A 19,988-nucleotide genomic window follows, 5' to 3' on the forward strand; every position below is an offset into this window, starting at 1 on the left:
GCAAACGCCTGCACGTTTGGGGGCAGCCCCGGCCCCGCCGCCGCCTCGGCTCCCCCCACGCCCCTTGTGAGCGGCTGGGCAGGCTTGCTCCATGGGGCTGAGTGGCTGGCGGCCCCCCTGGGCGCCTAGGAGCCGATGATCTGGCCAGACCACGTCTCGTGCTTCGTGTGCGGTGCCAGGTTGGTGAGGACCACCTCCACTGCCTGGAACTTCTGGTTCTTGGGAGGGATGGGGCAGACCTTGTACGTCACCTCGTCCCCCTCCACAGGGACGTACTCTCCCTCGATGCTGCAGGAGAGGAAAGGAGAGGTGGTGGTGGTGGTGGTGCCCCAGCCAAGAGATGGGACCCCTGCCCCAGACCGCCCAAAATGAAGGAAGGCACCTGACCCACCAGTTGTGCCTTGGAATAGAAATCCCACTGGTGATGGAGGGTACAGGACAAGCAGAGACCCATGTCCACCCCATGGAGACATCTACACCCCAGCCCACAAGTCTCCAGCTCCATGCTGATGGCATGGCTTCCCTGGGAAGCATGCACAGCCCTGGGACTTACTCAGACACATGCACGAAAATGTCCTCGGTGCCATTCTCTGGGGTGATAAACCCGTGGCCCTGGGAGCGAGAGAACTGCTTGCAGACACCCTTGAAGATGGGGCCGGCAGAGGCACGCGCCGTGCTGCAGGAGGAAAGGGAAGATTTTTCATTGGTGGCCCTTGCCCAGGTGGAGGCACAGGGAGAGATTTTTGCTGTGAACATGACGGTTCCAGGCCGAGTGCGTGGCACCCACCCACAGCACTCTGGGCAGGGGTGTGCAGCGATGCTGGGTGGCAAAGTGCACCAGGTGCAGAGGGTTCTGCAGGCGCTGCAGTGACCACGGCTCAGCCGGACAGTTCCAAACCCACCAGGTACTTACGCCGAGTAGGTCCTGGTCCTCTTGGTGGGGAGGGGGCTGGGCAGGTCCCGTAGCAGGAGGTTGCCCCGCTCCCAGATGCGGCTGCCCTCCCGCTGGAAGGGGAAGGTGGGCCACACCGGTGACTTGGGGGAGTGCAGGGGTGGCACTGCCGGCGGGGCGCTGGGGTCCGATGACATGGCGGGGTCCGTGGGCTCCTCCGTTTTGGGATCGGACGGGTGGGCAGCAGGAGAAAGGATGCCCAGGCGTGTGGGCCTACTGCTGGTGGCCTGGGGAGCAAAAGGGGCTGAGGGTTACAGGGCTTTCTTTGAGGGTTTTGGCACAATTTTACATCGGGAATTGTCCCTCGGCTCCCAGCCATTTGTGGGAGCAGGGAGCTCCCACATGCTGCCAGCCCTCAGCGTTGGACACCAACCTCCAGCACTGGGAATTGCCCCAGGAAGCCTGTCCCAGCTTCAAGTCACTTGGGATGTTCCAGAAAATCAACCCCAAGGGAAGAACCTGGTTTGTTCAACCTTTCAACCTTTCAATTGCCAGGATATTTGAGATGAAGTCACTAAAAAGCACACCCTGGGAAAAGAACCAGTGGAGCATGGGCTGCCACAGGCAGGAACCATTTTGGGAAGGATGCCCATGCAGTGCCAGCATGCCTGGGCCTCCAGTCCCAGGCTCTGAGAATTTCCCCCATCCTGAGATTGCTGATTTAAAAAGTGAAGAAAAAAGGCTGAGACAACAGGTCAGTACATCAAGGTCAGAGATCTCAGGTCTTCTCATCACAGGAGGTTGCTTCAGCCCCACAGGATTTAGGACACAACTCCAACCCCAGCCAGCAGCTGCTGCCCATCCAGGCACATTCCTACAGAAAGAAGGAATACCAGGAGACTGTGGTGAGGCCGCCAGCAGCCCTCATGCCCCTCAGGCACCTCAGTCCAGCCACTACACAAACACAACCTCCTGCTGCTGCCCTCATCAGGCTCCAGTTTCTGAAGGCATCATGCCATTTGCAAGGAGTTAAAGCCCTAAGGGGCAGAAACCCTACAGATGGAGCAGTCACAATTGTGGGCACTCTTGTCCTTACTGAAGTACCCCAGCATGAAACTGGAGGGGCTGTGCTGTGATCAGCACTGCAGCTGCTTGCTCAGAAAGGCCTTGCTCTGTTGCTTTTTATTCCAATCAGTTGCTGCATCTGACACTGGTGCCTCTGTCCCAGGGTGCCCCATGCCAGGGGTTGCTTGAGGGCACCTCTCTTTGGGTGCACTGGGTGGGGGCTCACCCATTTCCATTGCTCCTCAGGAGTTTCCATCACTTGGAGCTGAGGAGCCCAATATCCCATGGATCCTATCCCCTTCCCCAGCACTCCCATCCAGCCTTTTCCACCCCACTGGGACATGCAGCATCTTTTAGGACAACACCTGCACACACCAGGAAACACAGAGAATATTTAATTTCTTTTCTGACTCACTGTGGCCTTTTGAGACACAAAGGCCCTGGAGGGATGCACAAAAGGGGGTCACCTCCACTCTGAAATTAGCAGGCACCAAGGACATGGGAAAAGATTTCTAGAGCAGCTGAAGTGTCAAGGAGGCAATTCCTGTTCCACTCACCCACCTCTATCTTCTTCCTCTGCCAGGGGCTGTGCCTGCCACTGGGCCCCCACGGCTGCCAGTCCAGCTTGGATTCTGCCATGGCATGCTGCCCAAATGGGCATCCCTCAGCCAGCCTCCTTACAGCTACTCCCTCTCAGCCCTGTAGAGCTTCACCCCCCAGCACAGGCAGTAAAGGCCACACCAGAGTCCAAGGCAGAAGCCACCATGTTCCTCCTGCCCCCTGAGAAGATTTCTAGTTGTGGCTGCAGACCCCTCCAAACTGTCTTTCCCTTTGCTGGCTCCCCACCCACCCCCACACCAAACCCTTCCTGTGCTTCAGCGGCAACTGGAGCATGTACATCTGCCCTTGCTTCCATCCCACCCCACACGGGCTGCTCAGCTCCTGCTTCCATGCCCAGATTCAGCATCTATTTCCCCAAACCCTGGTTCAGCATCTCCTTCTGCCATTCCCAGGCTCAGGCTCACATCTCCTTCCTCCACACCTAAGGAGCTCTGCGAGGCTCAGGGAGCACCCAAGCAAGACACCCCAAAGCCAGACCAGGCACCAAACTGCTTCACAGCTCCCATCTGTGCCCCCATTTGACTGCCCAGCCTGTGCTGGTGAGCAGACTGGCCACTTTAGGGCAGCAAAAAGTGATGTGATCCCCATGCATTTCTGCAGGGTTTGTCACCTTCCCAGGAGGTGTCAGGATTGGAGGAGTGGGATGATTTGAGGGAAATAGCCCTCAGTTCTCTGCCACATCATGAGCTGTCACTATGAAAATGGCCTCACCGCGGTGGTGCACCTCCTCTGGGCCCTTTCTCTGACAGAGGAGACCTTTCTGTTCCTGCACCAGTTTAGGGACAATGGAGGGTATTTAACCTGAATAAGGATGCTTGGAGCAAACTATTAGTATGCTGAGGGAGTCGGTTGGCAACCACAAGGGGCTGGAAAAATGGAAGCTTCCCAGAGGCAAAATTAAAATAAGAGGCAAGGGGGTGTGCAGGAGGGGAAGCTTGCAGGGACAAAATGGTGTGCTCTGGGGAAGTGACAACCAAGAAGGGGTTTCCCCAGGTTCACCTGTGGGACCAGCCCAGGCCCCGGGGCCCTGGAAGGCTCCCAGTTTTGGGGGACGAGTGGTGGTGAAGAATGGGAGCATGCTGGGCACTGCCGAGGAGGCAGACAGTCTGCTCCCGAGAGCTGAGGGCAGCAGCAGAGGGTGCCCTCCTGAGCTGCTTTTGCTCCCAGGAGCTGAGCTCACTCCTTGTGGGAGAGCAAGCAAGGTGCTATCCCCCACAGGCACTCTGAGGGCTCTCTGGATGGCCCACGGGGATGTTGGGTAGCAGCTCACTGGGATAAACACAAGCACAGGGCACAGCAAGGCTATAGGATCCCCATCCTTGGCAGATGCACTGCCTGGACATGTCACAGAGCTGCCTGCTCTATCTCCTGCTCGGAGCAGGGGCTGGAGCAGAGATCCCTGTCCTGAAGCCAGGCTGAGGCTGTCTCACTCAGCCAGCAGCACTCAGCCCCTCTTCAGCACCTGGATCAAGCATCCCAGATTTGTTGGTCACCCTTGGTGCCCAGCAGCTGAATTCCTGGCTTTGGTGGTGCTGGTGAAGCTGAGGCTGTGTAAGAGCTTTGGCACATGGGGGTCTCCAGGGCTGTATCCTACCTGCCACTTCATTTAAATCCCTGCTGCAAACAAAGGGACCGAGGAAATTAAACTCAGGGCAAAAGCAGGCTGAAAGAAGAGTGGGGACACAAGCATATATTCAGCAGTGTCTCCTCCCTCCCAGCCCAGATGCAGACGAGGGAAAACCTCTGCTGTCCTCCTTTCCTCCCTGCTCTCCACCCCACCATCCTCTCCCCAACCATTTCTCCACAATGCTGCCCCAGCAGGGGACAAGGAAGGAGTGCCTCATCACAAGAGGCATTTTCACCCTCCCCTCAATCTCCTGTGGTCACAGTAACCTCTGCCGAGGATGAGAACATCTCTCCCCACCTCAGGTCTCTCCTGGCCTGGCTGACACCACCTCACGACACTATGTCCACCCCACACACGTATACAGTGCGGGGACGAAATCCGGGTCACTTGAGGAAGCAGAGAGACTGCAGCAGCCCGGCTCTGCCGCGGGGCACGGAAAGCCTTTCCAGAGTAACCACCCTCCACCACCACTGCTGGACCTCCACCTCCTCCTCCCTGTCTCCTCTTGGTGGCTTTGCTTCGAGGGTCTCCCGGGGTGACAGTCCTCCGAGCCAAGGAGGAAAGTGGCTGCAAGCCCAGGGCTTCCTGAAAGGGTGCTCTTTATAAAAAACACCTCCTTCCCTGCCCACCTTCTCTCCTCCCCAGAAAAAAACATCTCAAAGCCAAACCCCAGAGCCCTCTGGTGACAGGGTCTTCTTTGGCAGCAGAAGACAGCTTTGCTTTTATTTTTGGGAGGGCAGGCTCCTGAGCAAGCGGAGCTGACAGTCAGGAGCCCTTGCAGGCGGAGGCAGGAAACCCAGGCCAATTAAGGCAGACAGGCAGTAGACACATCAGCTTTTATCTCAAGATCCAAGTACCCCATTCATCAGCAGCGACTGAAAGGTCTGCGGTTTATCAAATAAAATCACTGTCTCTCTCCCCTTCTTTAAAGCCAAACACATTGACTTGGGTGCTGGCTGTGACCTTGTTTAACTAAACAGCCTTTCAAGGCCCGCTAGAAGCGGGGAGAGAGCCTTTTGAAGAGGCAGCAGCCTCCGTCTGCCACTCCCCGTTCATTAGTGGCAGCGAAAAAAACCCCTCACTCTCCCTCGCCCGGGCGGGGGAATACATATTTAATTAGCTTAATCGCCCTCGGTGAGCCGGCCCTCCCGTGCGGCGTTTCTTTGTGCTCCTTCCCATCCGCTGGCACCCCGGCATGCCGGGATGGATTGGCGGATGGGTGGCCGCTTTGCTGGCGGCCCTCACGCTCCGGCTGTGGACGTGACCCTTCGGCTGGCCAGACCGTCGCCTGTATGGGTAGCTCCCTTTCACGGCGCCGCTTCTCTTTGTAAATCCCCAGCTCGAATGCTGTCTGCCACCACACTCGGCTCTCCCGAGTGCCACTGCTTCCCCCGCCCCAGCCAAGGAGCTGGAGGTTATTTTCCCTCTGCTGCCTTTTGCAGCAATCTCCTGCACGGGCTCTTCCATGCCACTCTCCATCACGTTTTCTCCATCCCCTGTGACTGCCAGTGGCCTCAGTTCAAGTCAGGTTTACTACCCCTCTAAACCCGCCCTAGTAGAAAAAAAGGTCTCTGTATGTCAAAAAGACACCCCATCTCCACAGCCAGCTGCCAGCAGCCATCTCCTCACCCCGTGGAGCACAGAAAGCAATGCTCTGGCCCGCTGCCATTCTTGGGGAGGCTGATGCCCCCCCAGACTTAGCTTGTCTAGACACAGGCTGAAACAGAGAAGAGCTACACCCCTCCAGACGCACGAGCGTGTCCCCAGAGCTCAATGCAAAAACAAAAATCCCATTTTTCGGCTGCTGGGCATATTCACCTGCCGAGGGACCCAACAACAACACGGTGGCCAGCAGAGATCCCAGGGGGGCTGGCGTGAAGGGCAGAAACCAGCTGAGGAACCACGATGGCTCCAGGCAGGGGTTTCCATGAGCAGGGCCACTGCAACGCTGGCTGGGCTATGTTTCTCCATCCTTCCTTCCTCGGAGAAGGCTCACAGCCGTGGTGTCTGGCAGATTTTTATAAATGCTGTCTCTGTCTGATGCTAATGAAAACCTCTCAGCTCCCCCCTCTCCCGTTTTTGGTCATCAGATCATGTTAAGAGTTAAATACCAGGCAAAGCAATTTTCTCACCTACCCTGCCTATTACAAACCCCTTTGACGAGACAAATTACTATAGGAAAAATAAAATTAGGCGGTTTTTGGGCAATGCACAGCGACAGCATCCCCTCCCCAGCTAAGCCAATCACACTCCCAACTCCAGAGATCTTTGCTGAGATAGTCTCGCCTACGATACAGCCTGCTTAGCGCTAAAATATGAATGTCACCTTTATGGATTGATTATAAAAAGCTCTCTTAGTCAGTGCCGGGCTGCCCAGTTCTGAGAGAGGCCATGAGGGAAAGCAAGCAGGCTGACAAATGCAAAGGAGAAGCAAAGGGAGAAACCATCATGGAGGCTTGATTTACCTTTTAAGCATGTATGCATAATCATCATTCCCAAATACCAAATTTGTGAGATTTATTTACTTTCTTGTGATGGCTTTTATTTTTTAAATTAGCATAGTATCTGTTTAAAGACATGGCACAGACATCTTCGTCTGTGTCCTTCCTTCCTCCTTTGTGGATCTAACTTGCCATCGGCAGGAATAGTGCAGCCAGTCCAAAGAAATCCCAATTCCAGCCCCCATCACTATCAGCCTACTTTAATAAGTCGGATTTTTCACAAATTGCCTCCCGCTCACCCGGCAATCCGAGAGCTGGATCCCAGCTGAGCTCAACCTTCCGTGGCAAAACCCTGGATTATTTGCCCCCAAGCCAAAGCAGACATTGCCGCCGCCACCCCCAGGGGAGTTATTGTTCCTGAGGCTGGTGGGGAACAACCAAACCGGAGGAGGAAAGTCACGCTTCATCCTCGCACCTCTCCACCGTCAAAAGGAAAGAGCAGCTTTCAAAGAAAAAGGTGGTCCGTGAAGTTTAATCTCCAGCTACAATAGCCCTGGCGCGCTGCATGGCCATTGTACCTCCCCTTACTCACCTCCTTAGCAGCGACGGGCTCCCTGGAGCTGCGCTCTGCAGAGCATCGGTGCTCGGAGGGGCCGGACGCTCCTCCGCTACCTTGCGAGCAGCAGCGGTGTCGCCTGCAGCCCGGCTCCGGGGGCTGTCTCGGCTGCCTGCCTGCCGGCTGATGGATCTGCGCTATCTGATGTGCGGATGGGTGATGTGCGCCTCGAACACACACGCATCCGCACGCCTTCCCCTGACGTCAGGGCCGGGCCAGGGGGAGCGGGCAGGTGGGAGGGATCAGCCCGGTCATTTCTGAGCCAGCTAGGCTTAAAGGAGAAAGTCTGTATGGGGGGCCGGAGGTGACGAGGGTCGGCCCCGGGGGGCTGCGTCGCTCCGGTTGCGCAAAGTGACGCACATCGGTGGCACAGCCGGACGCAGTGGGGCAGCCCCACGGGCTGTAGGGACAGCAGGATGGGGTGTGCACTGCAGGCAGGGATGCAGACAGGGTCCCTCACAATGGGTGAAACCTCTCCCCTGTCACCCCAAGTCTCACTGGTGCCCTGCAGCCCCTCTTCCCGCCTGTATTAGCACCCCTGGGTACTATAGTAGGAGAGAAGAGGAGGCACATGCCACAAACCCATCTTACTGCCCCGTTCCCTCCGGGCTCACAGCCAGCCATCACAAACCTGGGTGCTTTCTAAGGGTCTCATTTCTATCAGTTCACCGTGCCTAAAGATCTTTCCTTTCTGTTTTCCCCTGTGCTTGTGTGACCGTGCTCAGGGGAGCCACCTCTGCGGGCAGAGGCCATGCCCTAAACTGGCCTGAGACTTTCTCCAGTGGGGGTGTAGGGCAGTGGGAGTAGGGCAGAATTGTTTGCTGAGTCCATTGGGGAATAGGGCGAGGAGTAATGGGGTTTAAATTACAAAGAGCAAGATTGATGTTAGACATTAGGAAACACTTTCTAACAGAACAGACAGTTAATTACTCAAGTACATTGCCTGGCCAAGCACCAGGGCCTCCATCACTGCAAGCTGGTAAGAACAGGCTGGGTAGGCATAACTCAGGGGGGATTTAGATGATATCAGCTTCATTTTGGAGTAGAAAGGTAGTCGATACCAGCAGTTTACCAAGCAAGTCCCTGTGATCCTGGAATAAAATTTACATCAACCCTGAACAACCATGGTGCAGTGTCAGTGCTGAAGGGAGATGTTATGGGGTGACATGGGGTGGTCATGGGTTGCTTTTGTTTCCTTAAACTCTTTCCTTGATACATTCTAAGTAGCTGAACATGGTGATGCTAACTAGACCTGTTCCACAAGCAACCCTCAGGGCTGCAGGGTGGTGCACAAGTTGTGTGGGAACCACGAGGCATGGCACAGAGTCAGGAGAGAGGGTTACAACTGCTCCACCTGGCTGTATCCATCCATCCATCCATCCATCCATCCATCCATCCATCCATCCATCCATCCATCCATCCTGGTACTGGGTGTTGATATGGGGCTGTCCCAAGGGCTTTGACAGAGGGATGAGATCACAAAGCACTTGTCTCTCTCCCGTCAATGAATGATAATGTAGAAAAAAGCTCCACAGGCAGAAGAGAACAGCCCACGGCAAGGCCACCAAGAAGCACTGAAACTCTAAGTGCCAGTGGGTTCTGCCCTTGCCCATCATGCTCCGTTTGTGGCTTTTCAAGTAGTTTTCCACAACAGAACAGGAGCTCTATTCATGCCCTACAGACACCAGAAGTCTTATCTCTCCAGTCTACTCTTCAGAACTTTGCAAAAGAAGGGGAGGAGGCCGCAGCCAGCTCTCAGTCTCCACTCTGAGTTTATCCTGAGATGGCTTCTCCTTTCTTGGGGGACAACTTTAGCTCTCCCACATAAAGGCTCTTGATGGAAAATGCACAGGAACTTGAAGTATGTTTGGCTGGAAGGTGACTCCGGGCATGTGCTGCAGCGGAGGAGGCAGAGAGTCTAAAGCAGGCATGCTTTAAAAATGATAAAAGGAGAAGAGGGGAAGCTTTGATCAAACAGAGAGTGGGAGTGGGGGTGCCAGAGATGCCTGCAGAGATGGAAGCAAAGGCAGGAGCGGGGAGGACTTTTTATGTGAGAAGATACATAATTCCTTTAGAGTCAATCAAAGGAGGGCCAGAACTGTTGAGATGCAAATTACCACTCACCTCCCTTAGCATTCCTGAGCCAGTTTTCTCCAAGAGCCATGGGCATGTGGGGACAGAGGAAATCTTAAACCAAGTCATCTGGGGGCTCCTTTCATTTTCCTCAAAGGTTCCAATCCTTCAGGTAACTTCAAATATTATTTTCCAGTTTTCCTGTATAATCAAGAGAATCAGAAATGTCTGGTATTTTCTCTGAGGGACAGAAAAACTCTTCTGCAACCCCTGGATTCCAGCAGCTAAAGCTTAAAAAAACCCCGACCCAGCAACTGAGAGTCATGTTCTGACATACTGGAAAAGCCCCAATACTGCTGAGAGAGACTCTAGAGACTTTATGATTATGTGTAAAAAAGTATGTACAGGCACTGTGGATTTCTGGGTATTCACCATGTCAGTGTTACTGGGAGGAGACAACTCAGCAAAACAAAGCTGTTCACATCATCTCCAACAGCAAGACACTTTAGCAGCAGCAATAAATATAGTGTAACTCTGTGCACTACCATTAGCTGAGTTGAGGCAGCACCCATATTTTACAGAGCATAATTTGGCTTTTGTTTATATTTTTACATTGAAGACAGCACTTATGAAATATGGAATTTCTCCAGGGAGAAAACCTAGGTGGGAACAGAGCAACATCTGTCATGCATAGACAGCCCAGGCATGCACCACTTGGGACTGGGGAGGGGCTACCTGAAGTGAGACCGGAAACAATTTCCCACAGCCTGGGATGTTACTGGTGGAGGCTGAAACAGTGAGAGCCAGACTCAGCTCTGGGATGACTGTAGCCTGGTACCAGAGGTGGTGAAGCTCATCTGACACTGCCATCACCAGCTTTCTCTGAACACATTTCAATTCAGTTTCCCCAGCATGAAATCGAAGTACCTGCAAGTTTCAGCAAAACACAGAGCTGCAGATAGAAGAGGAATCTTATTGTCCTTACTGAGGAATGGTCCACAGCATTCAATCCTTGCTGGCAATCACAGAGCTGATACAGGAGAGAGATTCCGCACATCTTGCTTGGTGTCTGCACTTTACAGCACACAAAAGAGCTCACTCATAGGACCCAAGACAGTATGAAGCAAGGCCTTGCAGACCTGCTGCTCACACAGCTGTTTCTGGGGGGCTGTGGATAAGGCTGAAGGAAGATGTGTCTGCTTTGTACTGGGCACCCAAAAGCCCCTGATGGAGCACGGTTATCAGAAGTGTGGAAAATGATAGCTCAAGAATGGGCTTGAAATGGAAGTATCTGTCCAAATTCACTTCTCTCCATCTCCCATGTTCTCCCAGGTATTTCAGTCCACTATTCCCTGAGCACATGGCCTTACTTAACTCTACAGTTCTTATCTACAAGCACCCAGAGTGACCACCTTCCCAAAACCACCAGTGCCTAAGTTCTCTTTCCTTGCGTGATACCAAAGCTATTTCTTCCCCTACCATCAAGACAGGGTTGAGAACAATTCACTCCTCTGAGTGAAGCAGCTACAGACACCTGCAAAAGCTGCACTAGATAAAGGTCAAACCTTGCATTGCCAGACCTGCATGAGGCCAGGACGGAGCAGCAAGGGATGTGGCATGTGTGCCAGCAAAGCTGTGCTGTGCCGAGATTAGCACAGCCGTGAGTGCAGTGCAGGAGAAAGGAGCCTTTGTAAGGCTCCCTGAAGTAGGACAAGAGCAGCAAGAAACGCTGGGGATTTGGGATGAGGTGTTCTGATAGTGGCGAGTGCTGTGCTGGCTGCAGAGCTCCTTGCTGAGACAGTAGATGCTGCTCCCAGAAAAATGCTGCTCTTCCCAGGTGACAGGGGAAATCTTGTTTCTGGGCCCCCTATTTAATACTAACATGCCAAACATGGGCAGATCAGCCACGTTTATTAAAAAAAAAACCAAACAAACAACCCCACAACCTAATAGACCCTGATGAAACAGAGTAATTGAGAAGAAATCAACACCTCCTTGTCCAAGACCGGTACCTTCTTAATGAGGCCTAACCAGGGTATTTCCAACCTTGTTTCCCCCTCCCTTTCCCAGACAGCTCAACATTTAATGATTTCTTACCTAAACTGCTCGTTACTGTCCCACCACACGCTGCTGGGGAGCGTGGGGGATGACACACTTAGCCTTAGCATCAAAGCCATGATGCTGACAGTGCAGTTTTCACTGTCAGCCAGGGATGTTTGGTTTTCCTGGCGGATCTTTTTTAAGCACACTTCAAACAACCTCCTTTCATTTCCCTGACAAACCTCAGACGTTTGCACACCCCCTTGTTTTCTGCCATCCCTCATGCTGCTTCTCCCTCACACTGATTCCCTCACTGCAGAATACACTGAGGCCTCAAAAATTATACAAGGGGGGTTGGTTTCTTTTTTGGCAATTAACACTCACAAATTATTCCAGCTCTGTATGGTGGCAGTTTGTCCCTGAAAAGAACCTTGACCTAAGCACCGGGCAGACACAGCTGTGAGGGACTTCCTGGCGCAAAGAATATTATAAACCCACTCAGATGTGCTGGAGATGTGGGCAAACAGCTGAAGAAATGGCAGAGGCTTTCATCTTTGAGCTCCTGAGTACAAGGGAGACATGGAACTCCTGCAGCAGGTCCAGCAGAGGGCAACAAGGATAATCAGGGGACTGGAGCTCCTCTGTTATGAGGAAAGGCTGAGGGAGCTGGGCCTGTTCAGGCTCGGGAAGACTGAGAGGGCACCTCATCAATGTGTATCAGTACATAAAGGGTGCCATGAGGTTGGAGCCAGACTCTTCCCGGTGGTGCCGAGCAATAGAACAGGCAATGGGGCAGAAACTGGTGCACAGGAAGTTCCACCTGACCATGAAGAACTGATTTACTGTGCAGGCGCCCGCCCCCTGGAACAGATTGCCCAGAGAGGCTGTGGAGCCTCCCTCACTGCAGAGGGAATTCAAGAACCCTCTGGATGCAATTCCTGCACCATGTGCTTTGGGATGACCAGGATACCAAAATGGCTGGAAAACAAACTTTCTAACACAATCTGAAGCATTTGAAAGCAGGCATTCTTTATCTGCCTAGGACACGTAGAAGACTATCTCTGAAAATTCCTATTCTCTATGTTATTTATCAACCGTGCTTGAGCAGGGACGTTGGACCAGATGCCCCACCGTGGTCCCTTCCTATCTGACCTGCTCCGTGCTTCTGGGATCTTTGCTGCCCTATCTGGATTGAAGTTTACGAAAATGGTAAATTAAATCGGAATAACTGCAGTTGGGAATTGTTCCAGCTGTGGCACGGGAGAAAGCGCACGGGGACCCACCTGCCGGAGGTGGAGGGGAAGGAGGGAACACAACGCCCCTGCAAAGGACACCCGGCCGCTGAGCGCCTTTCCACGTTTATATTGGCCAAAACCGGCCCCCCGGCCCTCACCGGACCCTCCCCGCTCCGCTGTCAGCGGGGGCCGAGCCCGGCCCGGCCCCGCCCCGCTCAGGGCGGACAAAATGGCGGCCGCGGCGCCCCGCCCCGCCCCTTGTCAATCAGGGCGCGCGACCCGCCAGCCGAGCGCGATTGGCTGCGGCGGCGCCGGAAGTGGCGCGAGGCTGGGGCGCGCGGCGCGGCTCCGCGTGCCGCGGGTGGGTGAGGGGCGCTCCCGGCCGGTCCCGGGCCCGCTTCCTTCGGCACCGCCGGGACACCGCGGCCCGAGCCACACCTTGGGCTGCCTTCCCAGCCCGGCCCTCGCCGCCCTCCCATTGCCCAGGCTGTTGGCGTCTCGTCGCCCCCCGCCACCATGTTTGTCCTGGTGGAGATGACTGACACTGTAAGAATTCCTCCCTGGCAGTTTGAAAGGAAACTGAACGAATCCATTGCTGAAGAGCTAAACAAGAAATTGGCCAATAAGGTAAAGCGTGGGTCACGTATAGGTTGATGCAGGTATCACAACATCCCCAGCGTTCCTTCCTTTTGTTTGTGCCCACTGAGGTTCGTGGGTGAGGTGTCAGAGGGGTTTGGATGTGAAGGCCGTCCCCTGCCTCTGTAAACAAAGGGACAGTCACGTATCATCTCAAAGGGGACATTTTTCTAATGGCTGATGTTGTAATGGGAAGATACTGAGACATCAGATGGGGCAGAGGAGCATGGAGGAGAAGTGAGAGCAGCTGCTGGTTTGTGTTAAAAGGAGCAATCCAAAATGCAGCCTCAAAAACAAATGCAAAGTAATCCATCAAGTGGGGAATTTAAAGAAAAAAAAACCCTATATAAACACATGTAGAACAGTAATACTGGAAGAGAAATGAAGCTCTTAATAGCTGATTTGGTCTGTGCTTAGTAATTGAAATACATGGTGGCAGAAAGAAGTTGGTCTTTGGTGCAGGATATAAAAAGTTTTTTCTGGTGGACCTGGAGGTCAGAGTTTCCCTGTGCAGCCCTGGGACTGTGATTAGTGTATGGCTTTCAACATGGGACAGGTGCAAAACTCAAAATGCAGCTGTGAACATGAAAGGAGCTCAAAAGAGCAACCTGAAGGGGTTGAGGGTTGTGGATAGCAGATTATACAGGCAGGTTATGAAGAGCAAGAGTCTTCCTTCATCCACTGATGACTGGTAGATGCCTCAAATTTTGTAGGCAATGAAGCTGTCTCAGAAGTAGCAGAGAAACCAAGAGTTTGCCTTGTGTCTCCCCAGAACTAATATAACATAAGACGAAGGCAAGCCTAGAGGGTTTTGAGAGTGTAACTCTAACAAAAAACATGTTTAGCATTTGGACAAGCTGTGGGGCTGGTGAATGATGGGGAGCTGTTAACTGTCTTGGCAGCTCAAGTTCTCTCACCACTGACAACTTCCCCAAGGGGTTCTCTTTGTAGCAGTGTTCTTTCCGGTTCCTTCCAGTGCCAGTGAAAATGTGCTCCCACAACATTTGAGTTGGGGCTCCCCTACAGTGCTGGTGCTGTTGAAGGCAGTGTTCCAAAACAGACTCCATCCCATTTTGCCACCCCTCTGTTGCTGCCTTTTGAAAAGGTGTGCCTAGTGTATGAATTCCACAGTTTGCTTGATTTTACCTGGTGGGTTGCTTGATTTACTGCTCTTGAATTTTTTTTTCTTTTGTCAGGTGGTGTACAATGTTGGGCTCTGCATCTGTCTTTATGATATCACAAAGCTGGAAGATTCATACATATTTCCTGGGGATGGTGCATCACATACCAAGGGTAAGTGCTTTTCCTTAGTTATATTGTGTTGTAGAAGGTTAATTAATGGAAATTAAGCTGAGTTCATTTGTTAGGGACTGTAACAACCTTAAGTTCACAGCCTTAACTGTTTTCCTGTTAGGAGAGCAAGAAGAACATGGTGAAAGTCTCTTATTTTCTTTTGGGTACAAATAGAGCTTTAAATAGCCAGTCCTTCTTGCCTTCTTCAGCAGCCCATTTCTGTTCTACAATTAGAGCCATAGGTGTGGGGTAAGGAAGGGGTTAATTTAGTTGAAAATTATTGAAAGTCTGCCCACAGAAAAGAAATTGTAATAATTGGTCTGCATTTCTCTGATATTTTTTATTTTTGAAGCTTATTTTCCCTAGCTAGGATATGAACCTGTTTCTGCATCTAGCATTTGCACAGCATTTAATGCTCTTGTACTAGCTGGAAGTTTTATGACACTTTTGTTGAAACTTAGATAGATCTGGTTCATCATACATTTCTAGTGGTTTTTTCTTTTAATAAGAAATTATTAATAAGAAATTATTTCCCTACTTTGACTCTTGGCAAATCTGAGTAAAAACTGGAAGTAAATGCATAAAAGCAAATTTCATTTTTTAAAGTTAAATTAAAGGTTTAAACTGGTAAGAGATGCATTTTTCTAGTTTCAGTTTACAGTGTGGAATCATAGGTTGAGCACATGAAATACCTCCTGCTAGAAGGGAACTGCACTGGCTATATGTACCTTCCCTTGTCTAAATTTTAAATCCTGTAGAACTCATTTCCTGCAAATAGAAGCTTCTCTAATACTGAAGGAGGATGTCAGGCTTTCCTGCTTGCTTTAATCTTCATTCAGCTTCTCAACTTAGAATTACTCCTTGAACTGAAAGAAGAGAACTTTTCTCTCTGAGCTCAGGGAAAAAAGTCTGCTTTCAGAGTCTGGGGTAGCACTTTGATAAATCCTGCTGTGTCTGGTAATAACTCTTTCTATAATGCACTGCCTAGTTTTATGTAAAAGAGGAGCACTGAGGAGGTACAGCTGCAATGATGTTAAATTTCTCAGGAGCATCGTTTGGCTGAGATTATCTTGGTGTAGCATTCTTGTAATAACAAATGCTATGTGCTTAGTTAGAAACATTTTATCTAGCTTGGAGGAAATTTCAGTTATGTTAGAGAACCTTGTTTAATCTGATAGTACTTGATTTAAAAGACTTCATTTAATGAAAATACAGCATTGCAGACAAAGATAAAAGGCAGAAGTATTACGAGAAAGTATAAGTTCAGCTGATACTCTTGACTGTGAAGCATTGTGCTTCCATCATAACTTAATCAGAAGCCATGCTCCATGTTTATGATCTTACACTTTCTTTCTGTGAACTTCTTGCAAAACTGAGGAGCTGGGAACAGGACACTGCTGATCAGCTGCTGCCAGAATTTGTACAAGCCAGTTAGGAATCAGAACTCTTATTCCCATTATTCTATCTAATCACTGCCTGCAAAGAAGTTGTAAAAGAAACTGGGTGTTTTAGAGGGCATATTGTTTTAATGGGATTTTGGTTTAATGGCTGCCACCCTGTGGGAGGACTGTAGTTTACTAACATGGACATAACATTAATGATGTGTTTTCTTTTAAGTGCATTTCCGCTATGTGGTCTTCCATCCCTTCCTGGATGAGATTCTGATCGGACAGATTAAAAGCTGCAGTCAGGATGGCGTCCACGGTAAACTGCAACTTCTGACATTAGGGACACGTGAGCTGCAGAGCCCTTGGCTCTGTTGAGACGGTGATTTCAGCTGGAGTAATGTTCTCTGTGGGCTGGTTAATGGCTATTACTGGCCTCTAGTGCTGCTCTGATCTGAGGGTGATTGGTAGTTTGAGCCTGGCAGCTTCCCCTGACCTTGATGGTTTTGTCCGCACTCCCTTTTTCTTTTGCCCAAGAATAACAGGGAAACCTGTCTGGAGCACAGACTGGATTTCTTTCCTTGCTTCAGTTAACAGAATTTGTTTTTTTCAAAGTGGAACTATTGGCTTGTGTTGGTCTGATGTATTTTTCCTATAGTGCTGTGCAAATTTGTGTTCATTTCCTGTACCTGAAAACATGTCAGGGAGATGTTTTTGTGAGCACAAAGTGCTGCCAGAGTCGTGGAATATATAATTGATGAGTTGCTTTCCTTTCCTCTAGGAGTCTTCCATACAAGGGAGCTCTGCTGCTCAGTTGTTAAATTAAGACAATAAGGTTACCTTGGCTGCTTTTGTTGCTGAACTTGGGCATGGTCCATTCCCTGATAAAATTCAGCATCGTGAAATCTTAAGGGGGATGCGGGGGCTGTTCTAACTTTATATCAGTCTTTATTTAACATACTACATCTGTGATTTCTAAGCTCTTTTTTGTCACAGACCTCTATAGCATCTGACTCATTTCTTGGAACGCTTTCATTTCCATTCCTGCTCCAAACAACCTTTTCCTTTCCCAGCGGGCATGAAGACTGTGCCCTCTGTTGCTGTATGTACTTTCAGCTGGGTGGTTGCTTTGCTGCCAACTGAAATTGAGCGTTGTGGCTCAAAGAATAATTCCTGCATAATCTCAGTGTCCTTCCTGAGAGAGGAAGGAAAATGAGCCTAGAAATGCATTTTAGGAATCGCTGTGGAACGTCATTTGCAAAGAATTGTTTCAGTCTTAACCAAATTATTTTCTCCGCAGTTTCTCTTGGATTCTTTGATGATATTGTCATCCCACCAGAATCCCTGCAGCAGCCAGCTAAGTTGTATCCTTTGATCACCTTTGATAACTTCACTACTTCATTTCAAAAGATTGTGCAGTGCTGGCCCAACAGGCATTCACCACTGCAACAATGAAGGTGCTCAGTGGCAGAAGCTAAGCCCTTCTGTCGGGCAAGTCCCACAGACTGTTATCACAGCTAGACAGGCCCTCACGCTCATTAGGTTTTGCAGGATCATTGTGCCTGCTGATAGGAATGAATGGCAGTGTCCCCTGCCCAGCTGTAATCCCTGCCTCCAGCCTTGGCTGCCTCTGAAGATAGAACGCAGGTTTTACCATATCATGTAATGTCTACGTATGTGTGTTCTGATGTACTTCAGTGTGGTAGGCGAGGTTGTCTTGGGTCTGAGGAGTTTTACTTGTCTGGGGGTCTTTTCTGCTGCTGGGTGTTTTTGGGGATGTGTAGACAAGCAGCATACAGCTTGGTGCAGGAAAATCAGAAAGATGGGGGTCCTGGGCTGTGCAGACAGTGACCTGGGACAGCACATTGCAGTTTGGGAAATAACTGTGTAAAGGCTTTGAATCGAGCCTATTCTCAGAACTGTCAGAAAGTGATCTGTCTAGCAGAATGCTGTTCCCCTCCTTAATCCTTGGCCAGTGATGAAGCAGAGCAGGTGTGGGTGTGGGAATATGAGACAGAAGAAGGGGCCCATGACCTTTACATGGACATTGGGGAAGAGATCCGCTTCCGAGTCGTGGATGAGACGTTTGTTGATACGTCACCAACCGGTCCAAGCTCTGCAGAGGCTTCCACTTCAAATGCTGCAGAAGAAGTCCAGAAGAAAGAGGCACCCTACACTCTTGTGGTAACTATGTGCATTAGTTCTTACAGCTTTGTGAATGTTGTGGTTTATAAAGTGTCTAAAATAGCACCCCTTTCCCAAGGAACTGATTGCTTTAAGCTGACCACGAAGCAGAATCACCGAATGAAAGAAATGGAAAAGGGGAGAAATGAGGTTGTTCTTGTGCTTGCTCTGTTTTCTGAGTGTTTTCACTGGAACACTTAGTGGTTGTTGGTGATTTCCCCCTGAGAGGCTGATTTAAAGCAAACTGTGTGCATGAAGAGCACAGAGCTGGGAGCAACACATCAAGGTCTATGTGGCAACTGAAAAGTCTTTCCTTGCAGTGTTCTGGCATAAAACCTGAGTGTACAGTGCATGAGAAAGGTGGATCTGAACCACTGGCAGCTGTGTTCCGCAACTTAGATGGGAAAGATGATGCATTTTTAGGCATTTTCCTCTGTTCTCTATGCAGTTTACAATTGCATGCTCTTGTCTTCTGTGAACAGGGATCAATCAGTGAGCCAGGCCTGGGCCTCCTGTCATGGTGGACAAACAGTTAGCTGCCATCGGAGCCTGCTCCACAGAAAGTCTTTCCGGTGGATGTTTGGGGGATAATGGGACCCTGCTGGTGCTCACTGCTCCTCTGAAGCTGAATAAGAAATTAGATCTGCCATTCTGTTTTCCCTTCAGCTTCCAACTGCCAGAGAGAGAGAGTTGCTTTCAAGAAATGTCTTCACTGATGTGCAGAAGTGAGTTTACAGGCACAAAAAGCCTTGAGCACAGCAGCTACAAACTCAGCTGGAGCTTTGGTCTCCTGCCCTGGAGGGAAAATTGTGGAGGTCTTTGCTTGCCTGAATCAAGGAAAGAGTTGACTTTAGTGAGTAAAGGCAGAAGAGAATACCTATCGAAAAGTACCACTCCTTGGGCTGAGAGCTTGATCTCAGAGGAGTAGAAACCTGCCCTTCTCTTGACAGGAAAAGAAGAGACAGCAAAAGGCTTGAGTTGGTAGAGGTGTGGTACTCTGGAAACCTGGAAAATGCTGCTGCTGAGAGAGCAGGGGAGGTAGTGGTGATGTTTGCTAAGTATGGGAACTTCACCCATGGACCAAGAAAGAACAGGAATGACAGTTTACCCAAAAGTAACTCAGGCTTAGTGAAGATGATCACTGTGGAAAACTACAGGCTGCTTATTGTGCTGAATGGAATGACTTTTTTGGGTGGGCTGTATTTATGCAGAATGAGCTAAACTTTGCAGGAGCTTGTCTGAAAATATGAAATTATGGACTGAAATGGATGAAGACTGCTTTGAGCAAGCTAAATCCTTGTTTGTGGGGGTTTTAATACAGTAAGTGGAATAAATTGTAAAAACCACACAGCCTGCCTTCCTGTACAATTTGTGGGGAAACTATTAGCTTCCTGCCTAGCAGGAAGAAAACACTTGCCTCCTGCAGTTCAGCTACTTGGATTTCAAGGCAGACAGAGTTGAGACCAACGCTTTGCTCTATGCTAACAGCCAATGACAAACAATTGCCATCACCCTCCCTGACAGCAGTACAAGGAAAGGAGGGAACAAAACAGTGAGTAAAATCTATGCAGGGCCCATTGCCAAGAGAGTGATGTTGCACATAATTATAAAGCCAGCCACGTTTGGCAGGAAGGAGCTGTAATTCCCTGGGATAGTGGGTCTGCTTAACCTCCAACTGTGAAAACAAAGCCTGAGTCATCAGCGCCCTCCCTGCAGCATCGTTAGAACCCCTTAATTCTCAACTGTTATTCCTGGTGCAGTGCCCTAATTAAAAGGGAGCCTAGAATTCTTTAGGTTCACATAGTAACTGAGGTCCATCTGTGCACACAAAAAGCTTACTGAATGCTACCTACAGAGCAGCAGTGCTCACACATGCAACC

At 50.5% G+C, this 19,988-nt stretch overlaps 2 protein-coding genes across 2 annotated transcripts; one reads left to right on the forward strand and one right to left on the reverse strand.

Annotated features, from left to right (window-relative positions):
• Window positions 1–125: 125 nt before the first annotated feature.
• CSDC2 (cold shock domain containing C2) lies at window positions 126–1,089 on the reverse strand (the record flags this gene model as incomplete). Its single annotated transcript, XM_084206052.1, has 3 exons — window positions 126–288; window positions 554–676; window positions 914–1,089. 3 exons carry the CDS (start codon window positions 1,087–1,089, stop codon window positions 126–128), a joined length of 462 nt encoding a protein of 153 aa, XP_084062178.1.
• An 11,853-nt stretch (window positions 1,090–12,942) lies between these two features.
• POLR3H (RNA polymerase III subunit H) lies at window positions 12,943–19,433 on the forward strand. The gene is made up of 6 exons (XM_084206095.1): window positions 12,943–13,237; window positions 14,443–14,539; window positions 16,157–16,243; window positions 17,225–17,288; window positions 17,901–18,108; window positions 18,591–19,433. Exons 1-6 carry the CDS (start codon window positions 13,127–13,129, stop codon window positions 18,642–18,644), a joined length of 621 nt encoding a protein of 206 aa, XP_084062221.1. The 5' UTR covers window positions 12,943–13,126; the 3' UTR covers window positions 18,645–19,433.
• Window positions 19,434–19,988: the final 555 nt, after the last annotated feature.

The sequence above is a fragment of the Fringilla coelebs genome (genome assembly GCF_963513975.1).
Source record: "Fringilla coelebs genome assembly, chromosome: 5".
Classification (NCBI taxonomy): domain Eukaryota; kingdom Metazoa; phylum Chordata; class Aves; order Passeriformes; family Fringillidae; genus Fringilla; species Fringilla coelebs.

What these genes read in the sequence shown, in the direction of transcription:
- POLR3H (XM_084206095.1), top strand. Translation starts at nt 13,127, where the DNA reads ATGTTTGTCCTGGTGGAGATGACTGACACTGTAAGAATTCCTCCCTGG. An exon ending in CTGCAGCAGCCAGCTAAGTT is followed by an intron (nt 17,289 to 17,900) that starts GTATCCTTTGAT and finishes ATCCTTGGCCAG; the next exon opens with TGATGAAGCAGAGCAGGTGT. An exon ending in AGGCACCCTACACTCTTGTG is followed by an intron (nt 18,109 to 18,590) that starts GTAACTATGTGC and finishes TTCTGTGAACAG; the next exon opens with GGATCAATCAGTGAGCCAGG.